A 22262-nucleotide genomic window follows, 5' to 3' on the forward strand; every position below is an offset into this window, starting at 1 on the left:
ACATTAAAAAAATAATAATTGTGATTTAAAACAATCAATAGCATTCTTTTTAAAGAAGTTAATGCACCATACAGAGGGTAGTGCTTACGGCCCAGTATATCCCTGAGGCCAAGCTTCCTGTATCCACAAACTACATACTAGGCGGTGTCAGAGGATGGCCCAAAAAATTGTCAAAGACTCCATTCACCCAAGTCAGAGACTGTTCTCTCTGCTACCACTTGGCAAGCAGTACGCCAAGTCTAGGAACAAAAGGCTCCTTAATAACAGTGTCCACCCCCAAGTATCGTTATTGTTAGTGTTCTGCCATGGCCAGCGAAGAGCCCGGATCTCAATCCCATTGAGCACATCTGGGAGTTGTTGGATCGGAGGGTGAGGGCTAGGGCCATTACCCCCAGAAATGACCGGGAACTTGCAGGTGCCTTGGTGGAAGAGTGGGGTAACATCTCACTGCAAGAACTGGCAAATCTGGTGCAGTCCATGAGGAAGAGATGCACTGCAGTGCTTAAAGCAGCTGGTGGCCACACCAGATACTGACTGTTACTTCTATATTTTTACCCCCTTTTGTTCAGGCACAATTTATGTTAGTTCCATTTCTGTTAGTCACATGTCTGTGGAACTTGTTCAGTGTATGTCTCAGTTGTTGAAACTTGTTATGTTCATACAAATATTTACACGTTAACTTCTACTGCCTCAGAAACCCGGATCCGGGAGCACCCCCCACCCCCCACACACTGTTTAGCATAGCTAGCATAGCTTCACAAGTAGATAGTAGCATCTAAATATCATTAAATCACAAGTCCAAGACACCAGATGAAAGATACAGATCTTGTGAATAAAGCCACCATTTCCGATTTTTAAAATGTTTTACAGGGAAGACACAATATGTAAAGATGTACATCTATTACCTAAAAACACATTAGCATAATCCACCATCTTTTATTTGTCCACCAACACCAGTAGCCATCACCAATTCGGCTAAACTAAGATATTTATAGCCCCTAACCAACAAAAAAACTCATTAGATGACAGTCTGATAACATATTTATGGTATGGGATAGGTTTTGTTAGAAAAATGTGCATATTTCAGGTAGCTGCCATAGGTTACAATTGCACCCACCGTCACAAATGGACTAGAATAATTACAATGAGCAACGTGTTTACCTAACTACTAATCATCAAACATTTCGTAAAAATACACAGCATACACTAATCGAAAGACACAGATCCTGTGAATACAGACAATATTTCAGATTTTCTAAGTGTCTTACAGCGAAAACACAATAAATCGTTATATTAGCATAGCACATAGCACATAGCAGCCCAGCATTGATTCTAGCCAAAGTGAGCGATAAAAGTCAACATCGCCAAAAGATATTAATTTTTTCACTAACCTTCTCAGAATTCTTCCGATGACACTCCTGTAACATCATTTTACAATATACATATACAGTTTGTTCGAAAAGGTGCATATTTAGCCATACAAAACCGTGGTTACACAATGAAAATAGTAGCAAAACAAGCCTGAAAATGTCGGTCGCCATCTTTCAGAGTGATCTAGTTTAATTAATAGCTAATCATATACTTGACTAAAAAATACAGGGTTTACAGGAATCGAAAGACAAATTAGTTCTTAATGCAACCGCTGATTTACATTTTTAAAATTATCCTTACTTTTCAATACAGGGTTCGCCAAGTGAAGCTATACCAAACAAAATGGCGAAATATGCGTTTAAAATATTTCGACAGAAACACGATTTATCATATTAAATATTGCTTACTTTGAGGTGTTCTTCCATCAGATTCTTGGGCAATGTATCCTTTCTATGTTATAAACGTCTTTTGGTCGATAGATGTCCTCTGTCCTTCGAAATGTCCACCACCAACGACCGACACCCCAAAACGTGTCCAAAGTTTCAGAGTGCACAACAAATAAATTCCTCTAAAATCGCACTAAACGGATATAAATTGCTATAAAACGGTTCAAATTAACTACATTATGATGTTTTTAACACCTAAAACGAGTAAAAACATGACCGGAGAAATATTGCTGGTTAGAAAACGATTTGGAACGAGGCAGGTCCGATGCCCTTCACGCTTCAGGCGCACGACGAGAAAGGGCGGTCTCTATACATTTTGGTCTTTTATACTGGCTGTGAATATCCCATCGATTCCATTGAAAGCGTGATGACGTACAGACACCCAGAGGAAGACGTAGGCAGTGTCGGTTTCTTCATAGCATTCACTGTCGCCTTAAAAACAGACCCCAGATCAGAGGTAAAAAAAATTGAAATCTGAACCCTGTCATGAAAAGTGCTGTAGAAATTGTTCTGTACAACTCAGAGACAAAATTTCAACTTCTATAGAAACTAGAAGGTGTTTTCTATCCAATAATAACAATAATATGCATATTGTACGATCAAGAATTTAGCACGAGGCAGTTTAATTTGGAGACACAAATATGCTAATGCGGAACAGCACCCCCTATAGTTCCAAGAGGTTTTAAGTTTGCTGAAAATAAACGCAGCTGACAGTGAGAGGACGTTTCTTTTTTTGCTGAGTTTATGTATATATGTATATATATAAATCAACATGGACCCTTTGCAAATGTACATAACACTGGAAATATCACATTTACATAAGTACTCAGACACTTTACTCAGTACTTTGTTGAAGCACCTCTGGCAGCGGTTACAGTCTTCTTGGGTATGACGCAACAAGCGTGGCACACCACCATGCTTCACCGAGGGATGGTGCCAGGTTTCCAAGCGTGGCACACCACCATGCTTCACCGTAGGGATGGTGCCAGGTTTCCAAGCGTGGCACACCACCATGCTTCACCGTAGGGATGGTGCCAGGTTTCCAAGCGTGGCACACCACCATTCTTCACCGTAGGGATGGTGCCAGGTTTCCAAGCGTGGCACACCACCATGCTTCACCGTAGGGATGGTGCCAGGTTTCCAAGCGTGGCACACCACCATGCTTCACCGTAGGGATGGTGCCAGGTTTCCAAGCTTGGCACACCACCATGCTTCACCGTAGGGATGGTGCCAGGTTTCCAAGCTTGGCACACCACCATGCTTCACCATAGGGATGGTGCCAGGTTTCCAAGCTTGGCACACCACCATGCTTCACCGTAGGGATGGTGCCAGGTTTCCAAGCTTGGCACACCACCATGCTTCACCGTAGGGATGGTGCCAGGTTTCCAAGCTTGGCACACCACCATGCTTCACCGTAGGGATGGTGCCAGGTTTCCAAGCTTGGCACACCACCATGCTTCACCGTAGGGATGGTGCCAGGTTTCCAAGCTTGGCACACCACCATGCTTCACCGTAGGGATGGTGCCAGGTTTCCAAGCTTGGCACACCACCATGCTTCACCGTAGGGATGGTGCCAGGTTTCCTCCAGACGTGACGCTTGGTCTCATCAGACGAGAGAATCTTGTTTCTCATTGTCTGAGAGTTGTCATGTCTCTGACTATATTTAAATGATATGACATGCTATTTTATCAAATTGATTACCTAACATTTAATTGATTACGTGATTGAATTAAACCATGCAACAATTAACTCGTTAATAACCTGGGTTACCACGGAAGAGTGTTTATAGAGCTGCTGGCTTCTGAATACACTCAAAAATCTGAAGATCTTTTATATCAATAGCAATCAATGAGTCATTAATTATTCTTTACCTTCTATCAGTCTCATCTGAACATTGTTAAATTCTTGGTTATCTGCACGAACCCTGGCTCAAATTATGAATCAGCAATATAAAATTTGGCTTAATTATTTATTTACTAACTAATCAAATCACAGAAATACATATATACACGCAGAATGGATCATACATTGATTACTAATAATGTCATGAAAAGCCCCTAGTGGGCTAACCTGATATGACGGCTTGTTACACAAAGGAAGGGGGTTGGGTTTGAATGAAAGAGCGAGAAGACTAATGAACAAAATAATTGGGTCTCTATCGGTTCTTGAGAAGCTATGCTACCGTAAATACAGAATCTTATGCATTCTAATAATCGCCCATTTGGAAAAGGAAAATGCAAGATATATATTTACACTGAGCTGCGCTTCGATAGATGGGTCGAAGATGGAAGACTGGTTTGCCCAGCAGAGATTGCCATTGTCCTTTGAAGAATCTTTCTGGTCGTAGTGTTGTAGTGCAGATACGTTGAAGTATCCTGTCGTTCTCAGGAGATTGTCTGTCCATTCCTAGGCCACATACGTTTACAGCTGCAGCTGAAAACTCGGCTTCTAGGATGTATCACTTCTTCTTTAGTGAATAAGAGTTCAAAATTCATACCAAGTTTCCATAATCAGCTCACATCCTTCCAGCGTGGTGATCGTCACCTCCACGTGATCTGGTCTCATGTAAATTTCGTTACGTACAGTGGAGATTCAACCATTCGCAACCACAGCTCACGCTGGGGTTTGATTAATCTGATGTGAATTAGGTCACGGGGGCTTTAAACTGGAGAAGAGAAGGGCGTGTTTCATAGTTCTCAACCAATGTCTGTTCACTTGGGCGTGGCCGCTGAGTGAGCATCAGTTTACTTATGAAAACAATTCTCTCATTTAGAAGGCTAAAATTACATTCACATTCACATTCACATTCACATTCACACATAGTTTCATATTTAAACATTTAAATTGCTCAACAATTCCATGTGAATCTGATAACTAGAATGTGTAGACTTTCCCAGATATATTTTATGTCGTTCTATAATCAGTAATAATGTCTCAGACGACAACTGATCTGACATCATATTCTTTAAGTACCAACGGATACTTTCAACTGGTTGGATTACCAAAATATTGTTCCATTCCCAACCTTTTGATGTTACTGTATTGCAAAGTCTCTCTCTGTGGATTTTCAAAAGTAAATTTTTGTAGAGTGGAGAGAGAAGGGGGAAAGGTATTTATGGGGGGGGGGTCATAAATCGGTGGGGGAAAGAGAGGGAAAGGGGGTTTCATGACCCTCACCCAACAGGGCAAAGTCACGACAGAGTCTTTAGTTGCCTTTTGACAAATTACAAGCAGGCTGTCATGTGCCTTTTAGTGAGAAGAGGCTTCCATCTCAAGGACGATCAATGGATGCATTTGAGCTCAATTTCTAGTCTCATAGCAAAGGATCTGAATACTTATGTAAATAAGGTACTTCTTAAAACCTATTTTCACTTTGTCATTATGGGGTATTGGGTGTAGATTATTTTATCCATTTTAGAGTAAGGCTGTAACGTAACAAAATGTGGAAAAAGTCAAGGGGACTGAATACTATCCGAATGCCCTGTACCGTAATTTCCTCATACAATGCAAGGTTTCTCGTGTTTCATTTCGGAATATGTTAACAATAGATGAAGGTTAGGGTTAAGGGTTTGGTTCAGGTAAGGGTCAGGTTTATGTTTTGGATAATCTAGCTGCGTATTTACTTCCGGTTTTATACACCAGCTTCAAACAGCTGAAAATTCTATATTTTTGGTTATGGAAAATATGTTTCACTGCAGTTTAGATGGTACAATGATTCTCTACACTGTACTTCCGCGTTTTGTCACACGAACTGCCAAATAACAGTCTAAAAACGACTTGAGGGCAAACAAATCAGATTTGACGTTCAGACACGTCACATAGCCAAATATTCAATTCCATTTGGATTGTGGCTGTTCAGACTGCAGGAAAAAGAACAGATTCAAATCAGATATGCAAAACAATAGGATTTTAGTCATTTCAAACTGCTAATGTGAACAAGGCTTTAGTCTCGCCTGTTACATGTGCATGAATACCTACCTTTATAAGTGTTTGTCTCCCCCTACTGGCTGTTTTCTACAAGCTCAGTTTCTCAAATCAAATATCATTTTATTTGTCACATACACATGTTTAGCAGATTTTTTTGCGGGTGTAGCGAAGTACATGTAGTACTGCAAAGTTGCTTAGGAGCTAGAAGTAGAGCTGCCATCTTGCTTGTATCTGGCTTAGCTGTCATGTCATGTGACCTGTAAACAGGAAGTTGATGTTTCTGATGGAAGATAACCTTGTATTTGATTCTGCAGTCTACATATACAGTACCAGTCAAAACATTTGACACACCTACTCATTCAAGGGATTTTCTTTATTTTTTACTATTTTCTACATTGTGAATAACAATCAAGACATTAAATAACACATGCAAAGAAAAAATCAAAATATATTTTATATTTGAGATTGTTCAAAGTAGACACCCTTTGCCTTGATGACAGAAGGCCAGCATCCCGGAGTCGCCTCTTCGCTGGTGACGTTGAGACTGGTGTTTTACAGGTACTATTTATTGAAGCTGCAGGTTGAGGACTTGTGAGGCATCTGTTTCTCAAACCAGACACTCTAATGTACTGTAATGTACAGCTGTGCATCGGGGCCTCCCACTCCTCTTTCTATTCTGGTTAGAGCCAGTTAGCACTGTTCTGTGAAGGGAGCAGTACACAGCGTTAACTATTTATCGGATCATCAAGAACTTCAAGGAGAGCGGTTCAATTGTTGTGAAGAAGGCTTCAGGTCGCCCAAGAAAGTCCAGCAAGCGCCAGGACCGTCTCCTAAAGTTGATTCAGCTGTGGGATCGGGGCACCACCAGTACAGAGCTTGCTCAGGAATGGCAGCAGGCAGGTGTGAGTGCATCTGCACGCACAGTGAGGCAAAGACTTTTGGAGGATGGCCTGGTGTCAAGAAGGGCAGCAAAGAAGCCACTTCTCTCCAGGAAAAACATCAGGGACAGACTGATATTCTGCAAAAGGTACAGGGATTGGACTGCTGAGGACTGGGGTAAAGTCATTTCTCTGACGAATCCCCTTTCGAATAGTTTGGGTCATCCGGAAAAAAGCTTGTCCGGAGAAGACAAGGTGAGCCCTACCATCAGTTCTGTGTCATGCCAACAGTAAAGCATCCTGAGACCATTCATGTGTAGGGTTGCTTCTCAGCCAAGGGAGTGGGCTCACTCATAATTTTGCATAAGAACACAGCCATGAATAAAGAATGGTACCAACACATCCTCTGAAAGCAACTTCTCCCAACCATCCAGGAACAGTTTGGTGACGAACAATGCCTTTTCCAGCATGATGGAGCACCTTGCCTTAAGGCAAAAGTCATAACTAAGTGGCTCGGGGAACAACACATCAATATTTTGGGTCCATGGCCAGGAAACTCCCCAGACCTTAATCCCATTGAGAACTTGTCGTCAATCCTCAAGAGGCGGGTGGACAAACAAAAACCCACAAATTCTGACAAACTCCAAGCATTGATTATGCAAGAATGGGCTGCCATCAGTTAGGATGTGGCCCAGAAGTTAATTGACAGCATGCCAGGGCGGATTGCAGAGGTCTTGAAAAAGAAGGGTCAACACTGCCAATATTGAGTTTTTGCATCAACTTCATGGAATTGTCAATAAAAGCCTTTGACACTTATGAAATGCTTGTGATTATACTTCAGTATTCCATAGTAACATCTGACAAAAATATCTAAAGACACTGAAGGAGCTAACTGTGAAAATTAATATTTGTGTCATTCTCAAAACTTTTGGCCACGACTGTAGATATTCCATAAAAAATCTGCCGTTTCCAGCTACAGTAGTCATTTACAACATTAACAATGTCTACACTGTATTACTGGTAATTTTATTTCATTTTCATAGACAAAACATTTCATTTTCTTTCAAAAACAGGGACATTTCTAAGTTACCCTAAACTTTTGAACGGTAGTGTAGCTATTTCTGTCTTTTCTCACAGATCCAGTGCAGCATGCGGTCGCATGGTGCATCGTTCCAGTTGGCCAAAACGTCGTCCCGATGGTAGACCTCGACACAATCCTTGTTGTTGGTATCACCACGCTCCGGCTGACCACTCTTCCAGTACCTACAGACAACACACACATAGAGTCCACCATATTGGTTTTCTAATATTCAGATCTGGGTTGCGTTCCAATAATCTCTCCTTTCTCCTGAAGTGTGCGTTCATCCACTACTTCCCACAAATATAAAGGCATTGGGTTGGTGTAGGCATGTGAGCTAGAGGGAATTCCCATATACTGGTGATTTCCTTTCGAATCCATAAATGGAAGTGAACAAGTGCACACTTCTGGAGAAAATATAGAATATTGGAACGCACTCCTTGGTTCTTTCTGAATTCACCTTCCCTCAACTCCTTGTCCTCTCTCCTCACCTCATTCTCAAAACGCATTGGGAGAGAATATCCAAGGTCCCTCCCCTCAAAGTTCTCCTCCAATGTGTTTTGAGAAGGAGTCAAGGACAGGCAGCGGCGAACCGTCATCCAGGGCAGGTGGGGCAGAAAAAAGAAGGCTGTTTTGCATGTTATTTTAGCATTAATTAATGTCACATGTCAGTTTGCAAACAACGTAATAAAAATAAACATTGAGTTAATGACGCTGCATGCAAACATGGTATCTTTTTAGTTTTCTTGAGTAAGACAGCTCCAAAATTCAGGTGTTTCAGCCGAGCTCAGTGCTTTGTGTGGTGGTGTTATCAGCCAGGGGAATATACAGAGCGTTGGGGTTGGTAGAGTTCTTTAGTTGCACCGTGCTTGGCTCAGTGTTCTGTTACTAATGGGGACACTACGTCACAGCAGAATCTACAGGGACAACTAGTCAGTTCAAGCCCCCTTGGGTGCTGCCATAGATTTACATTAGAAGATCCCATCAAGAAGACTCAAGGCCATTTGCCACAGATGAAATTACATCAAATCACGTTATACATTGCATTCTGAAAGTATTCAGACCTCTTGACTTGTTCTACCTTTAGTTACGTTAAAGCTTTATTCTGAAACTGATTAAATAGTTTTTTTCCTTCATCAATCTATAGAATTTACCGCATAATGATAAACAAAGAAACAGCTTTTTAGAAATATTTCCAAATGTATAAAATAAAAAAAACAGAAATATTACATTTACTTAAGTATTCAGACCCTTTATGAAGCAACAAGCTTGGCACATCTGTATTTGGGAAGTTTATCCCATTGTTCTCTGCAGATCTTCTCAAGCTCTGTCAGGTTGGATGGGGAGTGTCACTGCACAGCCATTTTCAGGTCTCTCCAGAGATGTTAGATCGGGTTCAAATCCGGGCTCTGGCTGGGCCACTCAAGGACATTCAGAGACTTGTTCCAAAGCCACTCCTACGTTATCTTGGCTGTGTCCTTAGGTTCGTTGTCCTGTTGGAAGGTGAACCTTAGCCCCATTCTGAGGTCCTAAGCGCTCTGGAGCAGGTTTTCATCAAGGATCTGTCTGTACTTTGCACTGTTCATCTTTCCCTCGATCCTGACTAGTCTCTCAGTCCGTGCCGCTGAAAAACATCCCCACGGCATGATGCTGCCACCACCATGCTTCACCGTAGGGATGGTGCCAGGTTTCCTCCAGACATGACGCTTTGCATTCAATCTTGGTTTCATCAGAGAATCTTGTTTCTCATGGTCCGAGAGTCCTTTAGGTGCCTTTTGGCAAACTCCAAGTGGGCTGTCATGTTTCTTTTACTGAGGAGTGGCTTCCGTCTGGCCACTCTACCATAAAGGCCTGATTGGTGGAGTGCTGCAGAGATAGTTGTCCTTCTGGAAGGTTCTACCATCTCCACATAGGAACTCCAGAGCTCTGTGAGAGTGACCATCGTGTTATTGGTCACTTTCCCGACCAATGCCCTTCTCCCCTTATTTCTCAGTTTGGCCAGGCGGCAGGCTCTAGGAAGTGTCTTGGTGGTTCCAAACTTCTTCCATTTAAGAATGATGGAAGCCACAGTGTTCTTGGGGACCTTCAATGCTGCAGAAATAGTTTGCTACCCTTCCCCAGATCTGTGCCTCGACACAATCCTGTCTCAGAGCTCTATGGACAATTCCTTCCACCTCATGGCTTGGTTTTCGCTAAGACATGCACTGTCAACTGTAGGACCTTATATAGACAGATGTGTGCCTTTCCAAATCACATCCAATAATTTGAATTTACCACAGGTGGTCTCCCATTAAGTTGTAGAAATATCTCAAGGATGATCAATGGAAACAGGATGCACCTGAGCTAAATTTCGAGTTTCATAGCAAAGGGTCTGAATACTTATGTAAATAAGGTATTTCAGTTGTTTATTTGTAATACATTTGTTTTCACTTTGTCATGATGGGGTATTGTGTGCATATAGATGAAGATTTTATTTCATTTGATCCATTTTCGAATAAGGCTGCAACGTAACAAAATGTGGAAAAAGTCAAGTGGTCTGAATACTTTACGAATACACTGTAGCTTTGATTGGACTGATCATGTTACTTTCAAAATCTTAGCTAGCAAGCTAGACAAGCAGTCATCCTCATGAATCATGTCCACAATCTACTGGCAAATCCTTTTAAATCCTTGTCATCTGAACAGAAATTATAAATAAAATGTATCAGTGCTCATTGGCCATTGGACATAAACATTACACAACAAGTTGGAAATCGCAAATTCAACAATGAGTGGTTTGGAAGGAATCAGTGGCTAACTGCAAGCGTTGCAAAGCAATCACTATTTTGCTTCCCCTGCCTGCTATTCGGTGGAGAGGCTGTGTGGTTTAAGGATTTAAAACATCTGTCTGAAATGTTTTCTTTTCCAAGCTTAAAAAGATAAACATTCACTCGCAACACCATGGGCCAGAAAATTGTAAATAAATTGGCCATGCTGTCCAGTGACGATTTTAGCATTTAAATCTTGGAGTGGCAAACTCCCCAAATATTGTTTATGCATTCCACTGAGGACAGGACACACACTAGACACACGGGTGAACATGTCAGACACTGTCAGATACTGTGGTAGAAACATCATCCAAAATGCTATCCAGATGTTAGAGCCGTATTATAAAAGTAGTAATTTCTCCTACGATGTGGTCAGTGGTGTGCCGTCCACCCATTTCCAGGCCCCCTCATTAACGGAATCAGTCAGACCAATCCAGACCAGGAGATCTGCATCACCATCCAGCTGGTACAACAACTTCTGTTAGGGTTAGTTTAGTTTAGTTTATTAATTCGACCATTTTAAAAAACAAGCACACAATAAACTTAAAAGCCATACATGAATAAAATCATCGAGGATAACACACAATAAAGTCTGGGACTTATTTCCATTGTGGTCCTCTTGAAACAAGATGGCTATACAAGATCAAACACAGTACGGCAGTGAAATAATAAAACAAAAACATAAAAGAAGAACATCTATCTCATCATTCCAGTTACATCATAGGGGTTATTCATATGGGCACAGAGGACATCAAACATATTTTTACTTTATTTTTAAAGCTGTCCAGAGAGGACGTTGTTTTTATAGGCAGAGGCAACTCATTCCATTCTGAGGCTCCAGTATACAAGAAAGTACCTTTCCCAGCATTACTCCTGAACCTGTATAAACACACATCAGCAACACCTGATCTGGTGCTGTGATTGTGTGCATCCCTAACAAGAGGAAAGTAATCACTTAAATATCTGGACGCAGGACCATAAATACTCCTGTAAACCAAACCTGGTCTAATCTGGGACACCCTAGCCTCAACAGGCAGCCAGTTTAGTTCCTGAAAGCAGCTCCTGCCTATGTGAGTACGTGGACTCACCTTCAATACTACCCTGACCAACTTATTCTGGGCTATCTCGAGCTTCCCCTTCATAAATTTAGATAAGCCTGCAAACCAGGAAGTACTAGCATAGTCAAAATGGCATTGAATGAGGGCAGTAGCTAGCCCTTTCATGGAGTCCTTATCAAGCAGCTTGGACTTTCTAGCCAAAAACTTAGTCCTGGCATTAACCTTCCCTAGCACCTTATTGGCCATGCTCACACCTCCCAAGCTTCCATCAAGGATACATCCCAAGTAGCTAACAGAGGTTTTAGTAGTCAGCACAACCTACACAACCTACACAATTTAGGTCTGGATCCAAAAATAATTGCTTCAGTTTTACCTTAGTGCAGAGATAGCTTGTTATCTCCAAGCCATTTGCTAATGTTAGTAAGCTCTGTGCTAAGTATGCTCTCCAACATAGTTTTACTTTTGTGAGACACCAGAAGTGTAGAGTCATCCGCATAAAGAAATTGACAGCAAGAACAAGCATCTTTCATATCATTAATATTAAATAAAAACAGCAGAGGCCCAAGCACGCTCCCCTGCGGAACGCCACAACTCATTGGTTTTGCCTGAGACAGTGAACCATTAACCTCTACTACTTGCTCCCTTCCTGATACATAGGACTTTACCCAGCCTAGAGGGATACTGTTAACCCCAGTGCCTCCAGTTTGGAGATTAGGAGACAGTGGTTAACTGTATCAAAGGCCTTCTGTAGGTCAAGCAGTAACATTCCACACAGATTTACCTCATCAATCTCTTTCCTGATGAAGTCAGTCAAGTAAAGTAGACATGAATCAGTGGAGTATGTTTTTCTAAAACCCGACTGAAAATCATACATTAGATCCTGTTTGTTAACATATTCATACATTTGCTCATGTACAATTCTCTCCAGTGAGGTTGAATAAAAACATTCTCAACATCATGACTTGCTTTCTTCCTCGATCTCTCTCTCTCTCTCTCTCTCTCTCTCTCTCTCTCTCTCTCTCTCTCTCTCTCTCTCTCTCTCTCTCTCTCTCTCTGTCTGTCTGTCTGTCTGTCTGTCTGTCTGTCTGTCTGTCTGTCTGTCGGTCTGTCTGTCTGTCTGTCTGTCTGTCTGTCTGTCTGTCTGTCTGTGTCTCTCTCTCTCTCTCTCTCTCTCTCTCTCTCTCTCTCTCTCTCTCTCTCTCTCTCTCTCTCTCTCTCTCTCTCTCTCTCTCTCTCTCTCACTCACTCACTCACTCACTCACTCACTCACTCACTCACTCACTCACTCACTCACTCACTCACTCACTCACTCACTCACTCACTCACTCACTCACTCACTCACTCACTCACCTTTTCCTCTTCACTGTTTATGATCACCAGGTCTGCTCCTCTCTCAAAACAGTCCAGTCTGCTCTCCTGCCAGGTTTTCGTCTCAGTAGAAAGGAAGTAACAGCTCGATCCCAACATCCTCCATCCTTTAGGACACCTGAACATAGACCACCTCGTTGGAACTGCCATGTATCTCCCTTCCACCACTCTTCCAGTACCTACAGACAACACAACCAGCGTCCACCATATTGTTTTTTAAATATTCAGGTCTGGGTTGCGTTCCAGTAAACTCTTCTTTCTCCTGAAATCTAAAAGCATTTGGTTGGTGTAGGCGCTAGAGGGAATTCCCATATACCTGTCATTTCTTTTTAAATCCAGGAAGGGAAGTGAACAAGTGCACACTTCTGGAGAAAGGAGAAATTATTGTGACAGGTTTCCTTCACGTCAGGTTTTCCCGATTTTCCAACAACTGTTTAGCTCTGTCAGAGAAATACATTATACTTTATGTAACAACATATTCTAACATTGTAATTAACTGCTAGTAAATCCATAACGAGGCTGCCCACAGGGGTTCAATTCCGATGCTATACCCTTCTCCCAAAGTGTATACTCATACACTCTCCCTCATGGATTTAAAGGAATATGGTGAAAACTCCTTCTAGCCGTGCTTACACCAATCCAATGCCTTTAAATGCATGACTGAAATGTGCACACTTCTGGAGAAAGTTAGAAAATTGGAACGCTACCAGTGTCTGAGTGCACACTACAAGTGCACACTTCAGGAGAAGGAAGGGTAGAGAATGGGGACGCAGTCCAAGTGACTGACTTGACAACTTACCACACCCAGAGAGCCTGTTCTGCAGCACACCCTTCTCATTGGTCAGAACACTGACCCTGTTGCTCAACATGTCCCGTTCTGTAGCCAGGGTAGTGTAACGCTCCTGTAACTGGTCTCTCCCTTCGTTAGAGCCGGCTGAAAAACAAAAAAGTTCCTGCATGTTATGCGTCCCAAATGCCACCCTATTCCTTCTGTAGTGCACTACCATGGACCAAAGCCCTATGTACCCTGGTCAAAAGTAGTGCCCTTTAAAGAGGATAGGGTGCTATTTGGTGTTGTGGTGTTGTCGTTCTTTGTGTGTTTCTCAAACATATTGTCAAACTGCTGGTCCCACAAGCTATGTAACGTCTGTAAGTCTGAATTGTGTTCCTTGCTTTGTGATTACAGAACTATAGAGTGATAATAAAATACATATCTGTCCTTTGGGCCCTGGTCAAAATGAATGAAACATGAAATAGGGTCCCAAATGGAACAGGTCCAAATGGCACTCTGTTTCCTATAGAGTGCATTACTTTAGACCAGAGGGCTAATAGTGTGTCATTTGGGACTCTGATATAGTGTAATGATTAGATAACAATACACTCACAGAAAGCCAGTCTCAGGGAGATGTTGAGAGTGACTTGTAGAACACACAGCACTCCTAAACACACAGCAGCCATCCTGTAGAGTCTTAGTCTTCCATCTGCAGAGAAACACACACACACACACACACACACACACACACACACACACACACACACACACACACACACACACACACACACACACACACACACACACACACACACACACACACACACACACACACACACACACACACACACACACACACACACACACACAATCATCATTAATGATTAAGATTAAAACAGAACACATATCATCCCACGTCCCTAACTAATTCTGAGAACCAAACATTTCGAATGTGTCATTGGTTTTCCCCCGTTGGAGAGTTGGCAAATACCGTTTGCTCAAGAGTGTGGTTTATCTCAAATCTGCTTACCAGGAAGCTGCTGTATGAAGAAATTACACAATATAGCTGTAGCATGATTTAAAGAGTAGATCTGTGATTGCTAAATCAATTTTTTTAACATCAATATAAATGAATGATATTTACCTATTTGACTCTTGAAAAATGTGACTGAGAAATACCTCATGAGCTTAGTTTAACTGTCTAGCCGCATCAGAACCCAAATATAAACTTGTTTTACCATGGAATTATAAACTATGGAATTGTAAACAAACACTGTGTAGCCTCATGGTTCAAACTATCATTTTGATCATGAATGGTCACTCCTTGAAAACATACTGTAGCTCTGTATATGAATTTGAGAGTGGTTACATTTCTCCAGCCCCTCAGGCGGGGTGTCCACTCTGTTGTTGCTAAAGAATGTTATCATATATTAATCTTATTCAAATAGTTCCAAATAGTTCTAAAAACTGAAGTGAAAAAGGACATTGAATTGATACATTTGAGTGTTTGTGACCCCAGCAGGTTTTGAACCTGAAGCTCCGTACCAACTGAACCACCCAGAAGACAGAACAATAAAAATGTACACGTGTTTTTCTAGTGTGTGGTATTAGTGTGTGGTATTAGTGTGTGGTATTAGTGTGTGGTATTAGTGTGTGGTATTAGTGTGTGGTATTAGTGTGTGGTATTAGTGTGTGGTATTAGTGTGTGTTATTAGTGTGTGGTATTAGTGTGTGGTATTAGTGTGTGGTATTAGTGTGTGGTATTAGTGTGTGTGTGTGTGTGTGTGTGGTATTAGTGTGTGAATGCGTTCAGTTTGTATGTGCAGACCTGCCTGCCTCAGCTACTGTGTGAGAGACTAAGATACATAGAATACTTAGTCCTTACCTGAGAGATGGGTTTCAGTCTTTATACTCCTCGTTGCTCTGTTCCGGTTTTCTTCAGTAACTTCATTTAATTCAATCACCTGTTTGTTGACGTAGCTGGCCATCTTAACTAACTGTACCGAATATCAATGATTACACCAATCAATCAATGAATCAACTAATTCAGTCTGTTTGACCTCTTATTGTAGTATCTATGATTCAAACTTACTTTTACTTACAGTATTGACTTACTGTGTGATTACCTTTCTAACTGACTGAGCAGAAGTTGGTCTGATGTGTCTAAATCCTGTACTTCTCTGTTCTCTGTCTGTGGCCCAAAGCTGGTGACAGGATGTTTCAAGTCTCTATCCACCAATAAGAAGGCTCTAGGTGTTAGAATGTGTCAAGGCTCTATCCACCAATAAGAAGGCTGTAGGTGTTAGAATGTGTCAAGGTTCTATCCACCAATAAGAAGGCTGTAGGTGTTAGAATGTGTCAAGGCTCTATCCACCAATAAGAAGGCTCTAGGTGTTAGAATGTGTCAAGGCTATATCCACCAATAAGAAGGCTGTAGGTGTTAGAATGTTTCAAGGCTCTATCCACCAATAAGAAGGCTGTAGGTGTTAGAATGTTTCAAGGCTCTATCCACCAATAAGAAGGAGACTTTTGGGATGTGAGACAAATGGCACCATATTCTCTTTAAGTGCACTACATAGAGAATAGGATGCCATTTGGGATTCAGACTTGTGGACCAGACAGTTGTGTGTAACTTCCTCTTCATCCCTTGTTCATTCTGTTCCCTGCTTTATTTCTAAATCTTAATCATGTCTTTTGGCCTAATATTATAAGTGATTTGTCATAACAAACACAAGTTATTATTGGTCAACAGTAGGTCTAGTAAATGAATAAATTGTCACGAATCCCGCTTCCTGAGTCTGGGTTTGCCTGTGTGTCTGTCCTGGAGTGTGTTTCAGGTGTCCTGGAACGCACCCTGTCTGGTTGCCGGGCGAATTAGCTTGTTGGGAGATTGATGTTCACCCGCACCTGTGTCCCATCAGTATTCTGCACACCTGTCCTGATCATCATCTCTCCCCTTCAAAAGCTCTGACCTGACTTCCATTCCCTGCCGGATCGTTAGCCATGAACAGTATGTTGTGCCATAGTACCAGACTCAAGTTGGATAGTATTTGTTTTGTTGTTTTTGTTTACGTATTGCTTGCCTTGAACTTACCTCCGTTTGTTTTGCCTTCAGTTACTCACCCGGATCATTCACCCCATTCCCGCCTGGTTGACGGAGGATTCCGCTACTCCATTGGATTCACCTATTTCCTCTCATCAATTCACCACCGCTGCCCGCTACGCCATCTGGATATATCTACCCTTTCACATTTAATTGTAAATAAATACTCACCTTCTTCCTACGCTCCTTGTCCTGGTCTGCTTCTGGGTTCGATCTTGAAAGAACGTGACAGAACGATCCGGCCAGTGATGAACCCAGCGGACCTGGCCTCCGTTTGCCATGCAATCACCCAGCAGGAGAAGATGTTGGGACAACACAAGACGGCGCTACACGAGATAGCGGGTTCGATCCGAAACTTATCGGATAGATTAACGAGTATCCAGGATCAGCTCAGGTTGCCGGTGGATCATCTACCACCTGTTTCACCCATATCACCTGCCGATTCGGGAGCGGGTTCCTTCCGTGAGCCCAAGGTTCCGACACCGGATAAGTACGAGGGAGATCTGGGAGGATGCCGTTCATTTCTTTTGCAATGTGGGTTAGTTTTTGATCTGCAGCCCTACTCTTACGCCACAGATAAGGCTAGGATAGCTTTTGTTATTGAGCTGCTGCGTGGTAGAGCTCTTGAATGGGCTTCAGCTGTTTGGGAACGACGGGACACCTGCATGACGTCATACCAGGGGTTCACGGCAGAGATGAGAAAGCTTTTTGACCATCCAGTCCGAGGTAAGGACGCAGCTAAACGTTTGTTCTCTCTTCGCCAAGGAACTCTCAGTGTGGCAGACTTTGTGATAGAATTCAGGACATTGGCTGTGGAGAGTGGTTGGAATGAGGAATCACTACAAGCGGTTTTTTACCAGGGGTTGTCGGAGCAACTCAAGGACGAGCTGATCTCCTATCCAGAGCCTAGTGACCTAGATAGTTTGGTCACCTTAGCTATCCGGGTAGATAATAGAGTCCGAGAGAGAAGGAGGGAGAAGAAGTGTGGTAGTTCGGGACATTACATCTCCGTTTTTCCTCAGCGCCCGTTAAACTGCTCGGCTCGTTAAGTTTGGGAGGTTTGTTAGCGAGCCAGTTTCAACCTCTTAAGAGTCCTGTCAGACCTCGTTTCCCTGCTACCCTCATAAATAAGGATCAGAGTTTAGCGATTAACGCTTTCATCGATTCAGGTGCCGATGACAGCTTCATTGATGCCGACTTAGTGGAACAGCTGGGGCTTTCCAAGGAGCAATTACCGGAAGCCATTGAAGCAACCACTCTGAACGGCAGTGTTCTGGCACGGATCACTATGAGGACTGAACCGGTTAAGATGTTGTTGTCGGGGAATCATTCAGAGGTTATTTCTTTTTTCATTTTGCCTTCCCCCCATGTACCTCTGGTTCTTGGATACCCCTGGCTAAAGGAACACAATCCCTCGTTCGATTGGGTGACTGGAAAGGTAACTAGTTGGAGCATTGAGTGCCATGCTAACTGCCTCAGGACTGCCTGTTCTCATGCTGTCCCCAGTCGGGTCTTTGAGTCTGCTTCTCCTGATTTGTCCCTGGTTCCTGAAACATATCACGAGTTGGGTGAGGTGTTCAGTAAGCAGAAAGCTCAGTCACTTCCTCCCCACCGACCTTATGATTGTACAATTAAGCTGTTCCCTGGAGCTGCCTTTCCCAAGGGGCGGTTATACAGTATTTCTCGACCTGAGCGGGAAGCCCTGGAAACCTACATAAAGGAGTCTCTTGCTGCAGGTCTCATTCGTCCCTCGTCATCACCCCTGGGAGCTGGATTTTTTTTTGTGAGTAAGAAGGATGGCTCTCTTCGACCGTGTATTGATTATCGGGGGTTGAATGATATTACGGTCAAGAACAAGTACCCCTTGCCCTTGATGAGCTCCGCTTTCGATTCTTTACAGGGTGCTACTGTGTTTACGAAGCTTGATCTACGCAATGCGTATCATCTGGTTCGGATCAAGGAGGGGGACGAGTGGTTGACTGGATTCAATACACCTATGGGACATTTCGAGTACCTGGTGATGCCGTTTGGACTTTCCAACGCTCCAGCAGTGTTCCAATGTTTGGTGAATGACGTGCTGAGGGATATGATCGGTCTGTTTGTGTTCGTTTACCTGGATGACATCCTGATTTTCTCCAAGGAGCTTTCCAGCCACATCCAGCATGTTAAGCAGGTCCTGCAGCGGTTATTGGAGAACCGTCTGTTTGTGAAGGCAGAGAAGTGTGATTTTCACGCCCACACTACATCCTTTCTCGGGTACATCATCTCCAGGGGAGAGATCAAGATGGACCAAGAGAAGGTTCGGGCGGTTCGGGATTGGGTCCAGCCCGGTACGAGATTGCAGCTCCAGAGATTCCTGGGGTTTGCGAACTTCTATCGGAGGTTTATCCGTGATTACAGCCGGGTGGCCGCCCCATTAACTGCTCTGACGTCTTGCACCAGAAGGTTCTGTTGGACTCCTGAGGCAGACCGAGCATTTCTGGATTTGAAGAGTCGATTCACCAACGCCCCGATTCTCTCTCAACCTGACACTTCCCGTCAGTTTGTTGTTGAAGTGGACGCGTCTGATGTGGGGGTGGGCGCCATCCTGTCCCAGCGTAGCTCCACTGACGGTAAACTCCATCCCTGCGCTTTCTACTCTTGTCGTCTTTCTCCAGCTGAAAGAAACTACGATGTGGGTAACCGGGAGCTTCTCGCTGTGAAGCTTGCCTTGGATGAGTGGCGTCACTGGTTGGAGGGAGCGGAGCAACCGTTTGTGGTCTGGACTGACCACAAGAATCTGGCTTACATGCAATCGGCTAAACGTCTCAACTCCCGTCAGGCCAGGTGGGCTTTGTTTTTTGGACGCTTCAATTTTTCCCTGACGTTCCGACCTGGGTCGAAGAACGGCAAGGCGGACGCCTTGTCCCGGATGTTCTCCAAGACGGAGGAGAGTGGGGCCAAGACTGAGACGATTCTTCCCCAGAATCTTGTCGTGGGAGCCGTTACATGGAGGATTGAGGAGGATGTGATGGCGGCCCTTCGGACGCAGCCCGGCCCTGGTAACGGTCCACCCGGTCGGTTGTTCGTGCCTGAGTCGGTCCGTTCTGCTGTTCTTCAGTGGTCCCACGCCAGCAAGATAGCTTGTCACCCTGGCGTTGCTCGGACTATGGCGCTACTGCGCAGACGATTTTGGTGGCCTGCCATGGGAGAAGATACCCGGAGGTTTGTTGCCGCATGTCCTGTTTGTGCTCAGAACAAAAGTACCAATCGGCCCAGCTCTGGGCTTCTTCACCCTCTACCTATTCCTCGGCGACCTTGGTCGCATCTGGCCCTGGATTTTGTCACGGGATTGCCCCCTTCTGTTGGGAACACGGTCATTCTGACCATTGTGGACAGATTCAGCAAGTTTGCTCATTTTGTTCCTCTCTCCAAGCTTCCATCGGCTACGGAGACGTCTGAGATCCTGGTTAGGGAGGTTTTCAGGGTCCACGGATTGCCCAGTGACATTGTTTCTGACCGTGGTCCTCAGTTTACCTCTGCTGTTTGGAGATCTTTCTGTTTGGCCATTGGAGCTACAGTCAGTCTCACTTCTGGATTTCATCCTCAATCTAATGGTCAGGCGGAGAGAGCCAACCAGAAGATGGAGTCCACGCTGCGTTGTCTTGTCTCTTCTGATCCTACCTCTTGGTCATCTCAATTACCCTGGGTCGAGTATGCCCATAATACCCTTCCGTCATCTGCCACTGGGATGTCCCCCTTCCAATGACTGTACGGTTACCAACCTCCTTTGTTTCCTTCTCAGGAAAGGGATCTCTCGGTTCCCTCTGTCCAGACCCACATTCGTCGTTGCCACCGGACCTGGCATCGGGCCAGGAAGGCTCTCCTTAGAGTGTCTGACCGGTATCAGATCCAGGCGAATCGTCGCCGTATTCCTGCCCCAGCTTATACGGTCGGAGATAAGGTTTGGTTGGCTACACGGGATCTTCCTCTACGGACTGAGTCGAGGAAACTGTCACAGAAGTTCATTGGTCCGTTTGTAGTGGAGAGAATCATTAATCCTGTTGTGGTTCGACTCAAGTTGCCTGCAACTCTTAGAGTACATCCCACCTTTCATGTCTCCTGCCTCAAGCCGGTTCACCTCAGTCCTCTGTTGCCCCCTCCTCCTCGTCCTCCTCCTCCTCGGATGATCGGAGGTGGTCCTGTCTACACGGTGCGCCGCATCATGGACTCCAGACGGCGGGGTCGAGGGTACCAGTATTTAGTGGATTGGGAAGGATATGGTCCAGAGGAGAGGAGTTGGATTCCTCGGCGTCAGATCCTGGATGATGACCTGCTTCGTGACTTCTACCGCCTCCACCCTGGCGCTCCAGGTAGTCCGCCCGGTGGCGTTCGTCGGAGGGGGGGTACTGTCACGAATCCCGCTTCCTGAGTCTGGGTTTGCCTGTGTGTCTGTCCTGGAGTGTGTTTCAGGTGTCCTGGAACGCACCCTGTCTGGTTGCCGGGCGAATTAGCTTGTTGGGAGATTGATGTTCACCCGCACCTGTGTCCCATCAGTATTCTGCACACCTGTCCTGATCATCATCTCTCCCCTTCAAAAGCTCTGACCTGACTTCCATTCCCTGCCGGATCGTTAGCCATGAACAGTATGTTGTGCCATAGTACCAGACTCAAGTTGGATAGTATTTGTTTTGTTGTTTTTGTTTACGTATTGCTTGCCTTGAACTTACCTTCGTTTGTTTTGCCTTCAGTTACTCACCCGGATCATTCACCCCATTCCCGCCTGGTTGACGGAGGATTCCGCTACTCCATTGGATTCACCTATTTCCTCTCATCAATTCACCACCGCTGCCCGCTACGCCATCTGGATATATCTACCCTTTCACATTTAATTGTAAATAAATACTCACCTTCTTCCTACGCTCCTTGTCCTGGTCTGCTTCTGGGTTCGATCTTGAAAGAAGGTGACATAAATTAACTAAGATGATGCTGTTTACTTTGTTTACTGATTTGGGTCAAAAACAAGACATCTAAATACATTTTCAATTTGAAGAATTAAACAAATGAAACTTTTTACAATACAAAAATCTCAACAATATCTCATATTTGTCATCATGTCAATTATCAATCTATTACACACAGCTTCACCATACCATAGTGATTCATTAGTCCTTTAACAACTAGATGTTACTCCATACCATAGTGATTAATTAGTCCTTTAACAACTAGATGTTACTCCATACCATAGTGATTCATTAGTCCTTTAACAACTAGATGTCACTCCATACCATAGTGATTAATTAGTCCTTTAACATCTAGATGTTACTCCATACCATAGTGATTCATTAACAACTAGATGTTACTCCATACCATAGTGATTCATTAACAACTAGATGTTACTCCACACCATAGTGATTCATTAGTCCTTTAACATCTAGATGTTACTCCATACCATAGTGATTCATTAGTCCTTTA

At 43.7% G+C, this 22262-nt stretch overlaps 1 protein-coding gene across 1 annotated transcript; it reads right to left on the reverse strand.

Annotated features, from left to right (window-relative positions):
- Positions 1–6098: 6098 nt before the first annotated feature.
- LOC129841306 (C-type lectin domain family 12 member B-like) lies at positions 6099–15935 on the reverse strand. Its single transcript, XM_055909514.1, has 6 exons — positions 15591–15935; positions 14319–14414; positions 13733–13867; positions 12916–13112; positions 10873–10985; positions 6099–7885 (listed from the first exon to the last, which is right to left on the reverse strand). Exons 1-6 carry the CDS (start codon positions 15691–15693, stop codon positions 7738–7740), a joined length of 792 nt encoding a protein of 263 aa, XP_055765489.1. The 5' UTR covers positions 15694–15935; the 3' UTR covers positions 6099–7737.
- Positions 15936–22262: the final 6327 nt, after the last annotated feature.

Source organism: Salvelinus fontinalis, chromosome 42, assembly GCF_029448725.1.
Source record: "Salvelinus fontinalis isolate EN_2023a chromosome 42, ASM2944872v1, whole genome shotgun sequence".
NCBI classification, from domain to species: Eukaryota; Metazoa; Chordata; class Actinopteri; order Salmoniformes; family Salmonidae; genus Salvelinus; species Salvelinus fontinalis.

Coding starts and splice junctions, on each gene's coding strand:
- LOC129841306 (XM_055909514.1), bottom strand. CDS start 15,693: ATGGCCAGCTACGTCAACAAACAGGTGATTGAATTAAATGAAGTTACT. Junction 14,415..15,590: donor GACTGAAACCCATCTCTCAG/GTAAGGACTAAG, acceptor GTTTCTCTGCAG/ATGGAAGACTAAGACTCTAC. Junction 13,868..14,318: donor CTCCCTGAGACTGGCTTTCT/GTGAGTGTATTG, acceptor TTTGTTTTTCAG/CCGGCTCTAACGAAGGGAGA.